The sequence below is a fragment of the Trichomonas vaginalis genome, chromosome VI, assembly GCF_026262505.1.
Source record: "Trichomonas vaginalis G3 chromosome VI, whole genome shotgun sequence".
Taxonomy (NCBI): domain Eukaryota; phylum Parabasalia; order Trichomonadida; family Trichomonadidae; genus Trichomonas; species Trichomonas vaginalis.
This window is the reverse complement of record NC_067208.1, coordinates 8,903,499-8,923,299: the sequence shown is the minus strand read 5'-3', so window position 1 is coordinate 8,923,299 and position 19,801 is coordinate 8,903,499. Positions and strand designations below refer to the sequence as shown.

The window sequence follows — 19,801 nt, the reverse complement described above, 5'->3', positions numbered from 1 at the left end:
ATTTTTATAATTTGATTGATTTTTTTACTATTTCATTAATCTTTTATGAATAATAATTATTTTTAATATATGTGCTATTAAAATTTCAAATTTTGACTAATATATCTAAGTTATCTGAACGAAACATTTAGAAAATATCATACTTACATTGAAATAGCAAGTAGAGCATATTAATAGCAAGTTTCTTGGCTTTATATCTATCATCTATTGTTGTTTGATCAAACAAAATTCACTCTATTATATGGTGTCAATTAATTAAAACAATTTTTAATAGTTATTTATTTAGTGCGAATAAGTGCAAACTCATAAATGAATAACTTAATAGTAGAAATGAATTATCTGATATAAATCTCACATTTTGTCCATCAGAAATACTTTAATTGCATACGCATAACTATTAGTAATACGTCTGGAGTGTCAATTAATAACAATCCCACAACAAGTAAAATTCAGATTTTTATTAAACTTATTTTTTCCTAAAAGTTTTCTCAAATTACTATATATACATATGTGGATAAAATAATAGTAATATTGTAAAAAATTAGATAATTTTTTTTATTTGAGAACCTCTCAAAAGTTCATTCAATTTATCAATTGTTTCAGTTTGATGTATATTCATTTCTGGAGCCTAAAACTTTAGCAATCATGACAATATCATATTCTCTTTCTAACTACGCAATGTAAGGGTATCCTTAAGAGATAAAAATAATTTGGTCTCATATTGAATTCTACACGTATCTTTCATCTTAAATTAGCATGGAAAAATTATATGCTTACTATTTTTTAACGTTTAGAAAACATTCAAGGATCAAATTAAAAGAAAAACGTTTCTTTTTCTTTGCAGATGCTATTAATGGATATTCAATTATAAATGGATTCATTGCTTCACATTTACCTAGTGTAAGAAATGTAAGTTCAAGTTTCAATTTATTTGTTTTTAAGTTTTCTGTTTTAACCACTGCAAATTCAGATATAGCAGATAAATCATCTACTATAGAGTTTATTACTGTAAGTGTGGCATAGTCATATGCTATAAAAGTAATGCTTCCAAAATTATCTATGAAAATACATTCTGTAACAGTTTCATTTGATCGTAGCATGGCTCCTAAAACATAACATTGGTTGGTTCTTGTTGAAGAGTTGTTTCTGAAAATGGAATTTTTGATAAACGAATTGGATGTTTCCCAATGATATGCGTAATAGCTATATTGATAATTAAGGTTAGAAATAAAACAACAGAAGTTAATATTCACTTGGTTTTTTGAAAAATAATAATCTGCATAATCTTTACATAACGTATTGGTGTTGTTTGTAGAAATAAGAGTTTTATCTCCATAATTATGGTTAATACTACATTCACCAGCATTGTCAGAGCCGCAATGATATAGAGAGCTTAAGTTTACGAAATTTTTGTTTCCATATGAAACATCTGTGAATGAGTGTAATCCATTCCCTGATGTATAACAGTTAATAGAGCAAAATCGATCTTGGACAATGGAACTCGAGCCCTTGAAGTATATACAGCCACCATCTCCTGATGATCTAGAAATATTAGTATAAGTGCATAATGAATGTAGCAATCTAATGGAATTATAAGTGCAACTAATAATATTTTCTTTAAATTCTTTGAAATTTGAAGACAGTAAAAAGGAATCACCAGAAAAAGTTGGTTTTTTATTATTTTCGATAGTAGTTGGATCTTGTGCTGGTAATGGGTAGTAATCTTCCCATATATCAGTGCGAATTCCAGCTTAATTAAAAGTTAGATTTTTAAATTCTTAGTATACGACAATACAAATTTTCTGAGCTTCTGTCAAAAAAAATTACAGGTTTACAGAAAACACGATTTTGAATTTAAATTGAATTGTTTTTACATTTTGTAGATTTTATGCAATGTTATAAGGTGGCCGTTTCATTGACGTAGGATACATCTACTATACATTCAAACAGAAAGGAACACCAATCAGAGAAATAATGATCATTATATACGTGAAAGAAAATCTGGAAAGACATCAACTCTCAAATAAAATAGAAATAAAATATTTGTTATCTATCTTTTGATGAAATTAATGCAGGTAAGTTTAATAATTAAAAATTAATTATAAAAAATTTTTGCGTATTTAATTAATTTTTATGAAAATAATGTAGGTAAGTTTAATACTTCTGCAAATGATGTTTTATAAACATTTAATGCAATGTTTTGGATGTTATTAATTTCATTTTCGTTACCTTCTTCTTCATTTTCATGATCATATCTTTTGTATGATCTGATTACATTAACTTCAAAATTTGGAAGATTGATATTATCATTTCTATAATAAAAATAATATGTATCATAACATTTATCTGTTGTATAATGAGAAATAAATGAATCTAATGGATCAACTGAATTAATATTGTTTGGATAATCACTTACTTCATTATCTTTAAAATAACAATGATTAATACTTGGATTTCCAGAAAAGAATTTATTTCCTTTATTATTCATAAAACTGCAATCTAAAAATGTACATTGATTATTACAATATATTATTCCATTATCACTTCCTGTATATGTATTACTTAAATAATTGCATTTTGTAATTTTAAATGTTCCATCATAATTAAACATTCCTGCTTCTTCTTTAGATGATGTATTGAATGCTGTTGTGAGATTAAGAATTCCTGTTCCTGTTGGAGATTGAATAAGATATGCAGCATCTCTAGTAATTTCGTGATTCGATGTATTCATATTACTTACTTGGATGTATCTTTGATAATGATAAAATGCAGTTCCATATCCACTGCATGATGAAACTGATGATTCAAAAGCATAACTTCTTTCAGAACTAGCGTATCTTATGTAATATCCACATCCAAATGAAGTTGAAGAAGAATGTGAACAACAAATATGAACTAAAACACAGTCAGAATATGCGATATAGAAAGATCCACCTCTTTCTGTGGAGCTGTTGTTGTAAAATGTGCATGTTTCAAGTAATACTTTGCTATCGTAATTAAGTTTAATTGCTGTCTTTTGATAATGGAAAGAAAATATTGAATTATGAATGTAAAAATTGCCATTTGATGAAATGGTTTCATTCTTTGTTTTTTCTTCAAACTGTGAATCTTCGTAATAATCGGAAAAGCTTCTTCCAAGTTGCAAATAACTTTGAATTTTGGATTTTTTGATTGTAATAACATTTGCATGTATCCAATCATGATGATAATACTTATTTGAATAGTCAAGCTAGGTTGAATGCCTTTTTTTTAATCAAAATGACTTAATTTTGATATCATTTGACAAAAAAAACATTTTTTATTCAATTTTTCTTTCTTATTTTGAAATCATCATCAGCATGGGAGAGCAATTTACCAAAAGAACGATACGTGACTACCCCATCATTATTTTAAAATTTGTGAGCACTCAGCACAAAAAAAATTTTTTTTGAATGCAAATTTGTTTTTAGATGTTGAATTCGAAATCTATTGATAGTATCATAGAATTAGTTAAAAATTCCGATTCAACACTAAGCAAATTTGTTCATGAAGCCAATGCAGTTAAGTCAATTGCATCAAAACAAGACATAATTCATGATTTTATCAAACAACACTTCAAAACATTGATCGATTGCGCTTTAAATACTAATTCCTCACTTGACGCTAAAGAGCAATCATATTACGACTTAGTAATTCGTGCTTACGCCGAAAGATTTCCATTGGATGTAACGAATTGTGAATATTTTTTCGACAAAGTATTAGAATTTGCTAAACCAGAAAGCCCTGAGCGCACTCTCATCTGCATTGCTGAAACATTCCTTTCTATTCTCAGATCAAAGAATCAAGCCGCGATCAGTGTTTTTGCAATGCATCCGCAAATCTTTGAGAGCCTGATACAATCTATTCATTACAATTCAATTTTCGAGTCCCTCAGAATGATTTCTATTCAAAATAACCCTTCTTTGAATCTTCTTTACGAACAGATCATGATATCTGAAATTTTATACAACCAATTGTTTATACAGAAGAGTTATCGTGTTGCCATCATCTTATCTAATATCATTGGCATTCTCGCGATTCCTTCCAATAATATTTCGTTTTTCTGTTCACAACAACGCCTTGATCAGCTTTTAGCTTTAACATACGACACAAATGACGCGATTTTGGCAAGCGGATGCCTCAAATTTTTTTATTCTTTACTTATTCAAGTTGAATACGCAAAATCATCAGATATAGACAGTGATTCATCAGAATACGATGATAGCGATAATCTTTACGAAATATCTGATTTCTTTGAAGCAAGATTTCCTCAATTCACTAATTTTGCGATGTCTAACAAACCATTTGCTTATGATAAAGGCTCTGCGATCACATTAATCACCCGCCTTATTCCTTTCCTTAAAACTAACATAGAACCCGCTTCTCATCTTTTAGATTACTTATTTGAGCTAACAATCAGTAATCCATGCCAATCAATGATCCACAATGCATTCTTGTCCACTTTCGAGGCTTGCAAGAACACAGGAATCGATTTAAACGAATTTGATAAAAGATGTCAAGTAAAATCACGAATTGCCCATATTTTCAATAAGAGACATTACGTATTGGCCAATTTCTGGGCCCATCTCCACGCCGTGGCCAAAGAACTCATTTCTGATACAGAATGTTATTCAACCGACGATGATTCCGAGAGATCCGATGCTTTTACGCAGCCACCAGCCACCAATCAAGAGAACTCGCTCATCGCACAGCAGGATTACGTCCAAATGCCACTGATGACCAATGAAGATATTCTTGGAGATTCTGATGACGAAGAGATCATCTCGGATCCAGGTGATTTGACATTGAATTATAATGACAATGCCATTGTTACACCTCCGGTTGATTCTCCTGCAAGGGAACGTGCAATTTCGCTTTCTCCTATGTCAATGGGCAACAATATCTATGACATGCACCCGTTTTTAACACCTGCTCCGCCTATTCCTGCATTCGATAAACCGTTTTCTGGTCTTGTTACTAACCAAAGGGCTCAATCTTTCTCAACTACCCTTTCCATTGCAGATATCGGGCCACCACCGCCAATACCAACATTACCTGTCATAACAATGTCCCCTGCTTCATCATTGAGAGCAAAAAAGTTCGAAGAATCCCCTCCAGACGATCCATGTGACGCAAATTCATGGAGGAAGTTCGTAAAGGGACAGTTCGCTCAGATGTCTGAAATAATGTCTAATGATTATGGTGGTCCTTTGCCTGGAGACGCTCAAGATAATCTTTTCGATCTAGGAACATCTGATGAAGACGATCTATATTAATTATCTGTGTTTTATATATATAAAATGTTATTATGCTATTATATTTAATTGATTTTTTAAATATTAATAAAAAAATTGATTAATTTAGACTCCACATTCATACTCCATCAATATTATTGGAAGCTTTAAGATTTCATACCTTATGATATGATGAGTCTAATAGAAAATCGCATATATCAATGAAAACTTGCAAATATTGATTTAAATTACTAAATATATTAGCATTCTATGGAATTCAAACTATATCTGTTAAAAAGTCACTAATAACCCACAGGATTTGTTCATATAGATCTCTTCAATAACTATAATATGAGAGATTTTCAATTTAATACATTATGAATTTAAAAATGAAAGCAAATGGTAATTTTTAACCGTATTGTAAGTGCCGAATTCAAGATAAACATGTTTGTATTGTTGAATTTAAAAATTTTATGTTGAAAACACTTTTTCAAAGTTGAACTGTCTGCTTGGGATATTTTGAAGTAGAATTTTGATATTTATGCATAATGATTTAGGAAATTTCCATGATTGATTCCGTCTCACAAAATTAATGAGCTCAAAGAAAGTTTGTCATTTCGACGAAAATTTATTGCAATCAATAAGGAGTAAGCGAATGACATCAACACTTAGTCATCCTGCATTGACACAGTACGATTGCACGATGTTTGAAGAGTTCATTATTTTTGGAAATCCATTAGATCCGGCACAATTAAATTCTACAGGCGGAGGATCATCATCAAGGGGAGGTGATTACAATCCTCGGATTATTTTGAAATTTCCTTCAACAGGAATTCAAAGAACTCCACAAGAATACGAGCAAATATGCCAATTCTGTTTCCCGAACGGACTAAAATATGCAACAAGTTCGAAATCACGCGGTTTCATTCAATCAGCATTTCCATTTTTCTTAAATAACAGTTCTCAAACGATATACGGCTTTTGCGTTGTATTTATTCCTCCAAAATCTCATATTCCATTTTTTGCATCAAAATTTTCGACTACTTTTCCATTTGCTTTTTGTATTTTATCAAAAGCAAAATTAATTTCGCCAATGGCTGAATTTGTCACTTTTTTAGCTAATTATTCATGTGCAAAAGAACGAGCATATGAATTACCAGGATACCATTCGTTAACTCCTACTTCTCATGGCACTTGTCCAGAACCATTGCGATTATCAGAAGAATTTCCACAGATAGCGATCTTAGAAGGCATCAAAATACCAAAATTCTTCCATACTCTCCTAGATTACTACTATTCTATTGATTGCTTCAACGTTCCTCCGATAAAATTATCCAAAAACTTTACATTACAATGGCCATCCCCGCAAAGTGAAGATCAATGCTTAGCTTATCCTACTCTTCCATGTCTGCTTACTCATTTATCAACAGTTAACATTGTAAAGTTATATACAGCTTTATTACTCGATTACCACATATTAATCTACTCCAAATACCCCGAAAGATACTCAAACTGCGTTATTGCAGCTTCAATGCTCGTAAAACCCTTCATGTCGATAACTACGATTATGCCCGTACTTCCTCTTAGTTTTAATGAAGTTTTGGGTACTCCGACACCATTTATATATGGTATGGGCCAGAAATTCGACGTAGATGTTATCGTTGACGTTGACAAAAACGAAATTATTTCGCAAGAACTTCCAGTTTTACCAGGAACAGAAGATATTGCTCGCAAGCTTAATCTAGTCATAGAAGCAGCATCTACAGGTGAAACATCACCTTTAGTGTTGTCAACAGCGATGTCTAAATTAGATCCACCAAAATACAACGCTAGTCCATTCTTAGTTGACTCTATTTTGTCTATTTTCACTAACCATCTACCTCCTCGTCTTTCATCCGAACTTCAGCCTTTCTTTGTCACAGACAAATCAGAAGAGAATCCAGTTACAGTTTTGAACACCGATCTTTTCTTGAGCAGCTGCAAATCAATCGAACGACCTTTCTACGAATCATTCTCTCACACACTTGCATTTGAAGAGTTTCTCAACAAAGTTACGGAGAACTACCAACGAATGCAAGAAGAGCGCCACGAAGGAAGACTTTTCTTCTCTGACTGTTCCTTATAATTATTTTTATTTTGTTTTTTTGTTTTTTTATTAGTTTATTAAATTTGTATATAGAATTATTTTTTATATGTATATCTTTGCTTGGTTATACAGATAATAGATTACCAATACAATTATAGATCCAGTAATTCATAAGTCAAAATTAAAAGATATTCTTCATTTAAAATCTATGGAATGGGCTATTAATCGGATGATTTTAGATAAAAATGATATTTTACAAAAATAACCAAAGGGAAGTTCTTTTTTTCACAGACAAGTTCCTGAAATTATTTCTTAGCTCCAAACGAAATATGGGAAGAGTACTTCGATAAGCCAACAGCAAAATATGTTAGGATCACAGATAACAGAAAGCCAACTGTTTCATCAAAATTCTTCTTACTTTATTCAGATTTCGTTAATTTTTCAGACAATGTCATTAACTGCAATATTAATTCTATTAAACTACTACATTCATTATGTACTTACACTAATATTACGCGAAATGAAGGAGATGGTGGTTGCATCTACTTCGAAGGCGAAAGTTCCATTGTCCAAGATCGATTTTGTGCTATTGGATGTTATACACCAAGCAACGGAAAGTATTCATACGCATACATTCAACCTGGAAATAAAAATTACGTAAACTTAAGTTCTCTCTATCAATGCGGCCATGATTGCACTGGGGTTGCCAGCATATACCATTATGAAGGAGATAAAACTCTTATTTCTACAAACAATACTAATACGAAATGCGAAAAATGTGCAGGATATCATTTTGAAAATAATGAAGTTAATATTAGATTTTATTGTTTCATATCTAATGATAACAGCGAATCAGGTAATGCTTGCATGAATCATTATGATACAACTTATTCTTTTGTCAAAAATTCAATTTTCAAAAACAATTCATGTAAAATTGATGATCCAAAGAGTGCTATTCTTAATTCAGCAATAAGAATTTCAGCATTTGTTAAAGTTTCCGAATGCATTTTCTCAGGAAACAAAGCAAAATTTACTTTTTATGTCCTTGGTCGTCTTATTAAAGTTATAAACTGTACTGTAGATAATTTGTCTGTAGGTACTTATTTTGGTTCAGTTGATACACATGAAATTACTACAGATCCATTTGATCTTGCACTTGAACTTCTTTCATTAGGTAAATGCGAAGCAGAACATCCAATTTCATTTGAATATCCCATATTTCCTTCTAAAAAGAAGAAAAAACGTTTTTCATTTAATTTGATTCTTGAATGTTTCCTAAATATTAACAAATCATAAATTTAACAGATCATCAATTTCTTGAGAGCTTTTCTTTGTCACCGACATCAGAAAGGAACGTTATTATAGTATTGAATATCGATTTTTTCTTGAACAAGCTAATCGAACGACCTTTCAACGAATCATTCTCACGCGCAATTGCATTTGAAGAGTTTTTTTAACAAAGTTACATTCTGATTACCAACATTATGAAGATAGAGCAATTATGTCAACAGCTCTATCTTAGTCAATCCTTGAAATGAAAATATTTTACACGAGGTCTAATTAAGGAATTTTCTAAACATTGCCCCTTATATATAATATCTATGAGAGAAGCAATACTTCCTATCATCCTGTACTGTTGGTAATTCATAGTTAGCATCATTTGTGAAATGAATTACTTATAGTCTGTAACTTTTGCTCTCAAAAATAGTCAAAGGGAAGTTCCTTTTCTCCCCAAAGTTTTTTCAATAATGATGCTATAACACAAAATGGAATATGGGAAACATACTATGGTTCACCAACAAAGGATTTTATTAATATCGAAAATAATACAAAACCGACTATTTCTTCAGATTTCTTTTTATACTCTTCATATTTCAAAGATTTTTCAAATAACGTCATTAACTGCAGTAAAAATGATATTAAATTACTACATTCATTATGTACATATACCAATATTCAACGAGATGAAGAAAATGGCGGATGCATCTATTTCGAAGGTAACAGTTCCATTGTCCAAGATCGATTTTGCGCTATTAAATGCTATACGTCACGCCAAGGAATGTATTCATTTGCAGCTGTTCGTGCAGAAACAAATAAAAATTTTGTTATTTTAGGTACTATCATTCAATGCGGCTACAATGATACTGGAGAAGCCAGTATATTTCATTGTGAAGGAAACAAAACTCTTATATCTACGAACAGCACAAATACAAGATGTGCAATGTGTGCTGGTTATAGCTTACTAGGTAATACAGCTGATATTAATTTTTGTTGTTTCATTTCTAATGATAACCAAAATTACGTAAATTGCATGTGTCATACATGCACTTCTGATTCATTTGTCAAAAGATCAGTATTCAAAAATAACACATGTAAAATTGAAAGCTATTGGGGTCTTCTTACATCTTCATATTCAAATGTGACTGTTTCTGAATCTATTTTCTTAGAAAATATTGCAAGTTATACTTTTTGTGCAGAATGGTATGGTTTTCTTGCAATTATAAACTGCGCTGGAGATGATTTATCTGCAGGTAGTGCACATGGAATAGTTAATTCAAATGAAATCAAAACTAATCATTTGAAACTTGAATTTTCATTTCTTTCACTTGATAAATGTGAAGCAAATAATCCATATATATTTGAATATCAATTAATTCCATCGAAAAAGAAACGTTTTTCTTTTAATTTGATTCTTGAATCTTTTTTAAACATTAAAAAATAACTGCAGCATATTATTCGCATTAATATGATATCATTATATACCAATGGATTAGATTATTAATGTAAAGAAGCTGTTTTTTGTTGAGTAATCAATATGATCTAGCTAAAATATACTTTGCTGTTTCATATTTAATGATTGTCATGAATCGGGAACTTTTTTGTGCTATATGATCTAACTTAATTTGTTTGCCAAAATTATTTATGTAATAGTCATTCAGTAAATAATTATATAATTGTTGACGTCGACAAGAACTTCTAGTTTTACCAGGAACAGAAGATATTGCTCGCAAGCTTAATCTAGTCATAGAAGCAGCATCTACAGGTGAAACATCACCTTTAGTGTTGTCAACAGCGATGTCTAAATTAGATCCACCAAAATACAACGCTAGTCCATTCTTAGTTGACTCTATTTTGTCTATTTTCACTAACCATCTACCTCCTCGTCTTTCATCCGAACTTCAGCCTTTCTTTGTCACAGACAAATCAGAAGAGAATCCAGTTACAGTTTTGAACACCGATCTTTTCTTGAGCAGCTGCAAATCAATCGAACGACCTTTCTACGAATCATTCTCTCACACACTTGCATTTGAAGAGTTTCTCAACAAAGTTACGGAGAACTACCAACGAATGCAAGAAGAGCGCCACGAAGGAAGACTTTTCTTCTCTGACTGTTCCTTATAATTATTTTTATTTTTTATTTTTTATTTTTTATTTTTATTTTTTTTCCCTTCATTTCTTGAGAATTATAATATGTCTTGCTAGTTACATACAAATCAGAAGAGAACACTCTTATAATTTTGAACATGGATTGTTTCTTGGTCATCAGAAAAGCAATCGAATGATCCTTCTATGAGTATATCTTGAACACTCACATTTGAATAGTTTCTTGATTCTATATAATATAAGATAAATTGAGTCCTTTCTGGCACAAAACCACGCAAAGTCAGAAAGTTTACAAGTGTGTTCTTTCTGGCAAACAAAGTATCAAAAGGTACTCAATTTTCCTCTCGAATCTACTTCTTGTCAATTTATTTCGATGCGAATTAATACTGCTAGTATATTTTGTTGAGCTGGATTACTTCTTCGAATGGGCTTACGCTCACAAAAATAGTCAAAGGGAAGTTCCCTTTTCGTACCGAATTTTCTCAAAATAAATCCATAGTACCAAATGAAATATGGAAAACATACTATGGTTCACCCACTGAAAATTATATTAGAGTCACAGATAATGCAAAACCAACAATTTCTTATGATTTCTTTTTACTTTCTTCAAATTTCAAAGATTTTTCTGAGAATGTCATTAATTGCAGTATTAATGATATTAAATTTCTACATTCATTATGCAGATATACTAATATTGCAAGAAATGAAGGAGTTGGTGGTTGCATCTTCTTCAAATGCAATAGTTCGATTGTCCAAGATAGATTTTGTGCTATTAAATGCTATACAACCGAGAGTGGACTGTATTCTTACACATACGTCGAAGCAGAAACTAATAAAAATTTCGCAAACTTAAGTTCTCTTTATCAATGCGGCCTCAATGAGATTGGTTCTATCAGTATGTATCATTTAAATGGAGAAAAAACTCTTATTTCTATAAACATCACTTCTACGAAATGTCAAGAATATTCTGGCTATTTTTTTGTATCTGATAGAGTTCAAATTAACTTCTGTTGTTTTATTTCTAATGAAAATCATGAAAACCAAAACTGTATGATACATTATACAACACGAGATTCATATGTCAAAAATTCAAAATTCAAAAACAATTCGTGTAAAGTTTCAGATGAGACTTATGGAGGCCTTCTTTCATCTTCATGGGATTCAAATATTACTGTTTCAGAATGTATTTTCTCAGGTAACATTGCAAATTGTACTTTTTGTGCATCTTATCATGCTATTTTCACAGTCATAAACTGTTTTGGAGAAGATTTATCTGCAATAACTACTGAATATGGTTCAGTTTACACAGATAAAATGGTAACGAATTCATTCGATCTTACACTTAAGCTTCTATCATTAGGCCAATGCGAAGCAAATGATCCATTTTCATTTGATTTCCCTTTATTTCCTTCTAAAAAGAAAAAGAAACGTTTATCGATTAATTTGATTCTTGAATGTTTACTAAACATTAAAAATTCATAAAGATACTTTTTTCGACTTGAACTTAACTACTTTATATTATCTCTGAAAGCAAGGGGAAAATACATTTAATATCTACACTAAATTTAAATGGTATATTTATTATGGATACATTTAATCTTCCACTAAAACTTCAATAAATAGTTAATCATGAAGTAAAACGCCCAATTTCACTTGATTATTCGGTAATTCCATCAAAAAAGAAGAATAAACGTTTTTCTTTTAATTTGATTCTGGAATTATTTTTGATGGCTGTAAAAGGAAAGAATTTCTACATTTTATATTTACTTCAGTAGTTTCATTAAAATTTAAGGAAATTAAACTAAATCTTTATAAAACATTTATAAAAAACACAAAACAAAGCTAGATATGATATGTGACGACATTCTAATAGAATGAGAAGGAAGGAAATTCTTTTGATTGTTGAAATACTCAAGAAAAATTGAATAAGATGAAACAGCAATATCAAAAAGGACAAAACAAACAAAAACAAGTTGATTCAACAAAAAAATTGAAAATTTCTTTTGCAAATTTGAAAAAGAAATGATTAAAATAGGAATTACTGATAATACCTCACATAGTATCATGAATATGGCATTAATCTTTGTAATCTTGCGATTTCCGATGAAAGAAAAAGATTCTTCGAAATTTGTACAAAAAAACAAAGAAATAACTTCAATCAGTGGAAATGAGATGGAGCAAATCATGTATTTCATTGATTGGGAGTCAATCAGATTCATAAAAAGCTGATTTTCGAAACATCTGAGCGAAATCAGATAAAAACTATAACAAATGAAGTAAATAGAGTATTCATCAAGTGATGGCATGAAAAATGATAATGGATTGGTTGAAATTATACTAAATATACCGAAAATGACAAAATTTTTCTTTCTTAGGAAAAAAATCAAAATAAATCCGAAATAATGGGTTAAAGTTCTAATAAAGATAATGTATTTGCTAGAACAAGGTGTCCAATATCTGTATGTAACAGTAAATGTATTGATATCTTGTATGTTTTCGCATGAAAGTTGAAGATTTATTTGAAATGGAGTTGTATTTCTCAGAATGCCTTGAAATATGTTGAAACTACTAGATTTTGATGCATTCTTGTAGAATGTTAGATCGAAATGTTGGTTAGTTTTTGATTTTTGCGAAATCGTTTTTTTATTATTGAAAAATTCTTGAGTTGAGTTCAAATCGAAGTGGTAATATTTGTCTGTATCGAAGTATTGGTCTGAAAAAGCTGTAATTTTGACTTTGAATAGCTGAGAATAAAGAGAAATCGGTGAAAAATTTAAAAATATGTTGAAGTAATTCTTGTTTTCGCTTGATTGGACATTAATATTCCTAAAAAGTTCGACGCTGAGATTTTTAAATGATGATGTGTTCTTTTTAATGAAATATATCAATAAAATGCAAATTAAAAGAGTAATAAATGAAAATATTATATAATTGAGTGTTCTTTTCCTCGGACTAGATAATTCTTCGTTGGATTGTTGAGCAATAGTGTCTTTTACGTCTTCTAAAGGAATTTCATTCATTGCTGTCACTTTTTGATCTAAAACAATCAAACTTTATTCGTTCTTAGGGTTAAACATTACCTTCTAGGAGTCAACGTCAGCATAGTGATGAAATACCATTGCCTACGTGTGCAATATTTCCCTTATTCATGCCTTTAGTGTATAACATATTTGTTTGAAAAATTAAAAATCATCGATATTGGTTATAATTGGAAATATAATATTCCCTTTATATTTGCAAATCATTTCATAGAAAAAAAGTAGTATTAATTGCAATGTAACAAAAGTAGTAGGGTATGAAGGGTTTAGTGACTTTTTTTGTAAACGTAAGAATTCATACAATATCGAGCGATTTTGTATCATTTTTTTTAACATATGAAGTAAAAAATGTATGATTCTTACGGTTTTTATTCTTACGTTTTTGAATAAATCAAGATTTAAAAATTTTTCAAAATTGTAAGACATTTACACTCAGCCCATACATAATGAAATAAATCATTAAAAAAATTAACATTAATTAAAAATTCATTTTCATCTTTTATAAAAGAAGCTATATATAGATGATGTCAGATATTCCGCGATTAATTAAACATTGTTTAAATCCTGAATGGGTTAAACTTCAATTTAAAAATGAAGATTGTGAATTTATGAAATGAATATGAAAGCCAAAATAAGCTAATGAGGTATAAATATAATGATAAAGAATATTTAATTTCATGGAATCAATGGAGTCATAATCAAAGACCTCATAAACGAGAAGAAGAAATTGAAAATAATGAAATGGAAATCATTGATGACATTAAAGAGGATGGAATTCCTAAATTTTGTAGAAAAACCTTTAGAACTAAGTTAGGAGTATATAAACGTAGAGTATTAAATCCTGAATATCTTAAACATCAATTTAAAAAGGAAGACTGTGAATTATTAAACGCTAATGAATATGAAAATGCTAAATCAAAACTGAGATATAAATATATTGGAAGTGATGAAAGGTGTAAAGATAAGGATAAAGTTTATTCAGTTTCATATAATAACTGGCACACGTTAGGGAAATGTTCTGAATTCTTCAAATCTAGTATGTACGAGAGAGTAAAAGAAATCAGATATAATTATTTTCATGAATAAAAAATAAACTTCTTACGAAAAATTAAAACTTGGTTATGTTTATTATTTTATTTTTTTATTTTGTATGAAATGAGCGTCAAAACTAACAACGTTAAAAAATTAGGATTCACAAACGAGGAAATAAAGGATATATTAGAGGAGGTGGGTTATGAAGTTAATAAATATTATTTAAGAAATTGTAAAAAATTCGCGGAGTTATTAAATGATTTAGATTATGATGGAAAAATGAATAAAGATGATGTTATAAATTTCTTATATCCTACATCTGAAGAAGAAAAACCTAAAGAACCTGATGTTTTCCCTGAATATTATGAAGAACGGATTAAAGATGATGAATACGATGAAATTGAAAGACTGAAAAAAATAAGAGATGAAATAGATGAAAAAATTAAGGAATTAAGAGAAGTTGAAAAATATAATGAAAATGAAGTAGAGGTTTAATGAATATCCCAGCTTCAGAATCAGAAGTACAGAAATCTCATGAAGAAAGATATAAAAATTATGTCTCAGAATCAACACAAAATTTATTAGATGGTGAAATAGACGAAACACTTTCAGAAGAAGGTACTAAATTTATTCGTAAACATAAGTTACAATTTATTGATAATGAAGAATACCCTTGTCTCTTATTTTCACCACCTTTAGATTCCGAAAAATTCAAAAAAACTCTTAAAAACGTGACATATGCAACTAATACGATTAAGAAAGAAGATCATGATATTTACACAAATTATTATTTAAATAAATGCACAGGTGTTGATAAAGTTTTTGATTTATTAGATAAAATATCAAAAGAAACCATTGGAACCTATAAAATTTTGTGTGATTGTGGTTTCATTGTTGAAGATATTAATAATGTTTCATATGAAAGAACAGCACCGAAGGAAGACGAAGTGGAAAGGTCTATACCATTCGTTATTAAGAACATAAAAGATATGAAAACTTATAAGCATTATATTTATTCATTTATTTCAGAAAAAATGGAAGCAACCCATAAAACATCTTCTCATCATTTTATAGCTATTCATACATTCCTTTTCAAAGTTGTGAAATTAAATAAGACAGGAATTAGATTTAATGTATCAGGGTACGCATTCTTGAGTAAATTAAAATGTATTCGTCACGTCGCAGATGATAAAAATTTATGTGTTCTTAATTCATTTTATGGGCTTTAAAAAATAAACTTTATTTTTATTTATTTTTTAATTTTTTATTCTTACATAAATGAACAAAAACGGAACAGCTAAAATGAATGATAATCAAATTAGAGCAGAAGGTAGAAGGTTATTTAAACGCTTCTATAACATTCCTGATGGTGTTAATCCTAAAACTCGTAGAAGCTATTTAAATGAAGCAATAGATGCATATGAAGGGTTTGACATTTCATCAGAAAGTGAGAGATTAGCGAGAATGTTAAATGTTAATATTGATTTCTATTATTGTGATCCTCAACCAGAAGACGTGGACATAAATAAGGTAGACTTTCCATTAGTGGAATCAATAATGATAGATCCAGAATTTGAAACAGTAAATATTTTATTAACACAGAGTCCATGTGGAAAACTTCACGCTGACAGAATAACAGACGTTGAAGCACTCACCGGCTATAAAGTTTGTCCATATTGTAAAGAAGAAGTTTATTCTATCCGTGATGACCCAGAAAGGAAAAACCAAAGAAGATTTTTAAAGCATTGTGAGAAATGTAAAGAAAATAATGGAAGATTAATTCAAGACGTTCAATTGCAAAAGACCCAGCAACCATATGCACCACATATTACGAAACAGAAGATATATCAGTGGTTATTAGCTCACAATTTGCAGGAATATTATAAACCGACAAGATATTATATTACTTTTGACTTTGAAACATTAGAGACTAAAGAAGAATTACAACTTTCCGAGTGTGCAACTTTGAACGCTTACTTAAAACCATTCATGGTATCATCAACGGTTAAATTAAATGATAAAACGTATACGAGGAATTTTTGCTTAACTTCGAGTGATTCTTTTATTTCTGATTGGATTGAGTTTTTATTTTCAACCTGTTCATTAGTTGTTGAATCAAATATGAGTCAATACGATGAATTAATGAAGCCGCAAACATTAAATGAAAAACAGAAGGAAGCATTTAAAGAACTTCTAGATGGGGAATTCAATAAAGTGAATATCATAGGTTTTAATTCGGGAAAGTTTGATTTAAATTTAATTCTTCGTGATTTAAACACTGCAAAATGGAAAATAAAATCAATGCTGGGTTCTTCTTCACAATTTAAGCAAATCATTGTAAAGAAAACAAACGTTCCATATGAATTGAGATTTATTGACATCAGAAATTATATAGCGGGTGGGACATTAGACCAATTCACTCAAGATTTCGGAAACAATAAATCACGCGTTAAATCCTTTTTCCCTTATCAATTTATCACATGGGAGAATTACGAAGAAGAATTATATAAAGTGGAACCATTCACTCAAGATTCATTTTATTCAGCATTAACTCAAGAAACTATATCAGATAGTGATTATCAAATATATCTCAATGATGCTAAAAACTTTAAGAATAGATTAGAATATTTTATTCATTATTGCAATAAAGATGTTGAAATTATGATTGACCCAATTGATAAAATTATTGAAGAAACATTTGTTTATAAAATTGACACGCTTCATAATCTTTCTTTATCATCGAATGCTTCAATGATTCGTTACGCTTTAGCATATAAAGACTTTAATCCTAATGAAAAATATCCTGAGGAAGAGATAGAATCAAGTTTTGAATTAACGAAAAAGTATTGGAAATATAAAATTGAATCATATAAGAAACAAGATGAAAAAGCAGAAAGAGATACTAAAAATAATGTTTCAATGGATGATTTTCAATACTATCATGATTTAATCCTTTCATCTAAATGCAAAATGTGTGGTAAAGCGTTTACATATGCTAATAAACCAACATTGGATAGAATAGATAATGAAAAACCACATACCAAAGAAAATTGTCAGTTAATGTGTTGTTATTGCAATGTTGTAAAATCAAATAAAGATGAAAATGTTCAACGTTTAAGAATCAATTTAAGAAATTATGCATTAAAAAATAATTTACCAATGACTTTAGATTCAGTTGAAGCTTATCACATTCTCCGTAATGGAATTACTGGTGGTCTATCAAATGTTCAACATCGTGTTAATCTTAAAGGAATCACGCACATTAATAAACTTTCATATAATCCAGAAACTAAAACTGTATCAAATGAGGACACTTCCAACATCATGACTCATTTCGTTGGTGTTGACTTTAATTCATTATATCCTTCATCATTTTCATCTAATCCTCATGATTTCATTCAATATACTGCCCATAAAATGTATATGCCGGGAAGATTGAAAGGTGTTATCATTTGTGATACAGCAACAAAGAAAGCAAAAGCACTGGGAATAATTAAGAAGAAAAATACTTTATTCGTGGCTGAAGTAAAGGGTCACATTGATGAAAAATACATTAATGATTACATAAACTTTTTACCGATAATAAGAAACTTAGATATAGGGTGTCCAAAGGTGTGTTTAGCACAAACCTGAATACTGCGAATAGAAATAAACAAGTTACATATATATAAAGTTTATTTAAATATAATCACCATTGGATTCAATCACGCGTTCGCAGCGATCGATCCAGGCTTGAAAGACACGCTTTAAATCATCATGAGAAAATTGCTCAAATTGCTCTCTTACAAAATTTTCGAGATCATCTGGACTCGCGAATTCGCGTCCTTCAGCTCTCTTTTTTAGCGTGCCGAATAAATAAAAGTCAGAGGGTGCAATATCAGGTGAATAAATTGGGTTTGGAACAACTTTGACATTGTTTTCCACCAAGTAATTCATTACCTTATGACTTTTGTGAACTCTTGAATTATCAAAATGAATTGCAAACTTTTGTTTTTGTTGTTTGGATTTCTCAAACTCATCAGAATTGATAATTTGAGTAAGAACATTGTCAATTAGATACTGAGCATTCATCGTATTAGGTTTTTGAAGAATATCAATTGCGATGATGCCATTCACGCCCCAAAAAACCGACAACATCATCATTGGTGTGTCAATTTTTTTCTTCGGGAATGTTTGCGGATTTTCATCCTTCGGGATCCACATGATTTTGGCTTCTGTTGCATATTGAAACCAAGACTCGTCCCCTGTTACTAAAAAGCGAAACTTCTTGGATTGATACGCACCCAATATAGAGAGGAGCTCTTTCGAAGATTGGACTCTAGATTTTTTTTGAACTGAATTAAGGTTGTGCGGAACCCAACGTGTATACGCTAGTTTGTAGTTCAAATAATTGTGCAGATAATAACTGACTGTTGTACGTGGTATCTTTGTCATCTCCTCTATCCTTCTGAGTGATGCTCTTGGGTCTTCATCTAGCGCTTGAAGAATTGCTTTGATTTTTCTTTGATCCGGCGATTTTTTGTCAATTTTTATGATGGGCGCCTTTTTGTTCATGAAGTGATACATCCTAACATGATACGTTACAGTGGAATAGCTAGGAGCATCCATACCGAAGCATTTTACCAATGGCTCGTAGATTTTTTTACAGTCTTTGCATTTTTTTGCAAGAGCGAGGATGTTTTCTTTATGATTCATTAAAAAAATGAAAAAAATCCCGCCAAAATTTCCCGCGAAACCGCCTCTTGTCTCAAAATTCATTTTATATCCCGGCATGGCGCCAAAATACAACATACTCATCATATACATATATTCATATTTTTTATTATATATTTATAATCAGCATATATCTCCTTTAATAGTCTCATATAGAGCGCTGTGCTAAACGCACCTTTGGACACCCTATATTATCACAGATGAAAAAACAATTGGCAGTTTTATGTATAATTACATGAAATCAAACAATCTACCAGTTGACCAGAAATAGAGGAAATTAACTCAGTTAGCATCAA

General features: G+C 30.1%; 6 protein-coding genes across 6 annotated transcripts, besides 2 other annotated features; 4 read left to right on the top strand and 2 right to left on the bottom strand.

Annotated features, from left to right (window-relative positions):
* Positions 1–2,071: 2,071 nt before the first annotated feature.
* TVAGG3_0831730 (uncharacterized protein) lies at positions 2,072–3,370 on the bottom strand (the record flags this gene model as incomplete). The annotated part of the gene is made up of 1 exon (XM_001323607.2): positions 2,132–2,731. One exon carries the CDS (start codon positions 2,729–2,731, stop codon positions 2,132–2,134), a length of 600 nt encoding a protein of 199 aa, XP_001323642.1.
* A 71-nt stretch (positions 3,371–3,441) lies between these two features.
* TVAGG3_0831720 (uncharacterized protein) lies at positions 3,442–5,333 on the top strand (the record flags this gene model as incomplete). Its single annotated transcript, XM_001323606.1, has 1 exon — positions 3,450–5,294. One exon carries the CDS (start codon positions 3,450–3,452, stop codon positions 5,292–5,294), a length of 1,845 nt encoding a protein of 614 aa, XP_001323641.1.
* Positions 5,334–5,836: 503 nt separating this feature from the next.
* TVAGG3_0831710 (DENN domain-containing family) lies at positions 5,837–7,381 on the top strand (the record flags this gene model as incomplete). The annotated part of the gene is made up of 1 exon (XM_001323605.1): positions 5,845–7,377. The coding sequence occupies one exon, from the start codon at positions 5,845–5,847 to the stop codon at positions 7,375–7,377; it is 1,533 nt and encodes a 510-aa protein (XP_001323640.1).
* A 164-nt stretch (positions 7,382–7,545) lies between these two features.
* Positions 7,546–12,154, top strand: TVAGG3_0831700 (uncharacterized protein; the record flags this gene model as incomplete). The annotated part of the gene is made up of 1 exon (XM_001323604.1): positions 10,414–10,740. One exon carries the CDS (start codon positions 10,414–10,416, stop codon positions 10,738–10,740), a length of 327 nt encoding a protein of 108 aa, XP_001323639.1.
* Positions 12,155–14,841: 2,687 nt separating this feature from the next.
* Positions 14,842–15,341: a mobile genetic element.
* A 729-nt stretch (positions 15,342–16,070) lies between these two features.
* On the top strand, positions 16,071–16,705 carry TVAGG3_0831680 (uncharacterized protein; the record flags this gene model as incomplete). The annotated part of the gene is made up of 1 exon (XM_051248510.1): positions 16,071–16,705. A coding segment is annotated over one exon (635 nt), but the record flags the coding sequence as incomplete, so codon positions are not given.
* A 1,685-nt stretch (positions 16,706–18,390) lies between these two features.
* Positions 18,391–19,694: a mobile genetic element.
* On the bottom strand, positions 18,471–19,598 carry TVAGG3_0831670 (Mariner transposase; the record flags this gene model as incomplete). Its single annotated transcript, XM_051248509.1, has 1 exon — positions 18,471–19,598. One exon carries the CDS (start codon positions 19,596–19,598, stop codon positions 18,471–18,473), a length of 1,128 nt encoding a protein of 375 aa, XP_051083984.1.
* Positions 19,695–19,801: the final 107 nt, after the last annotated feature.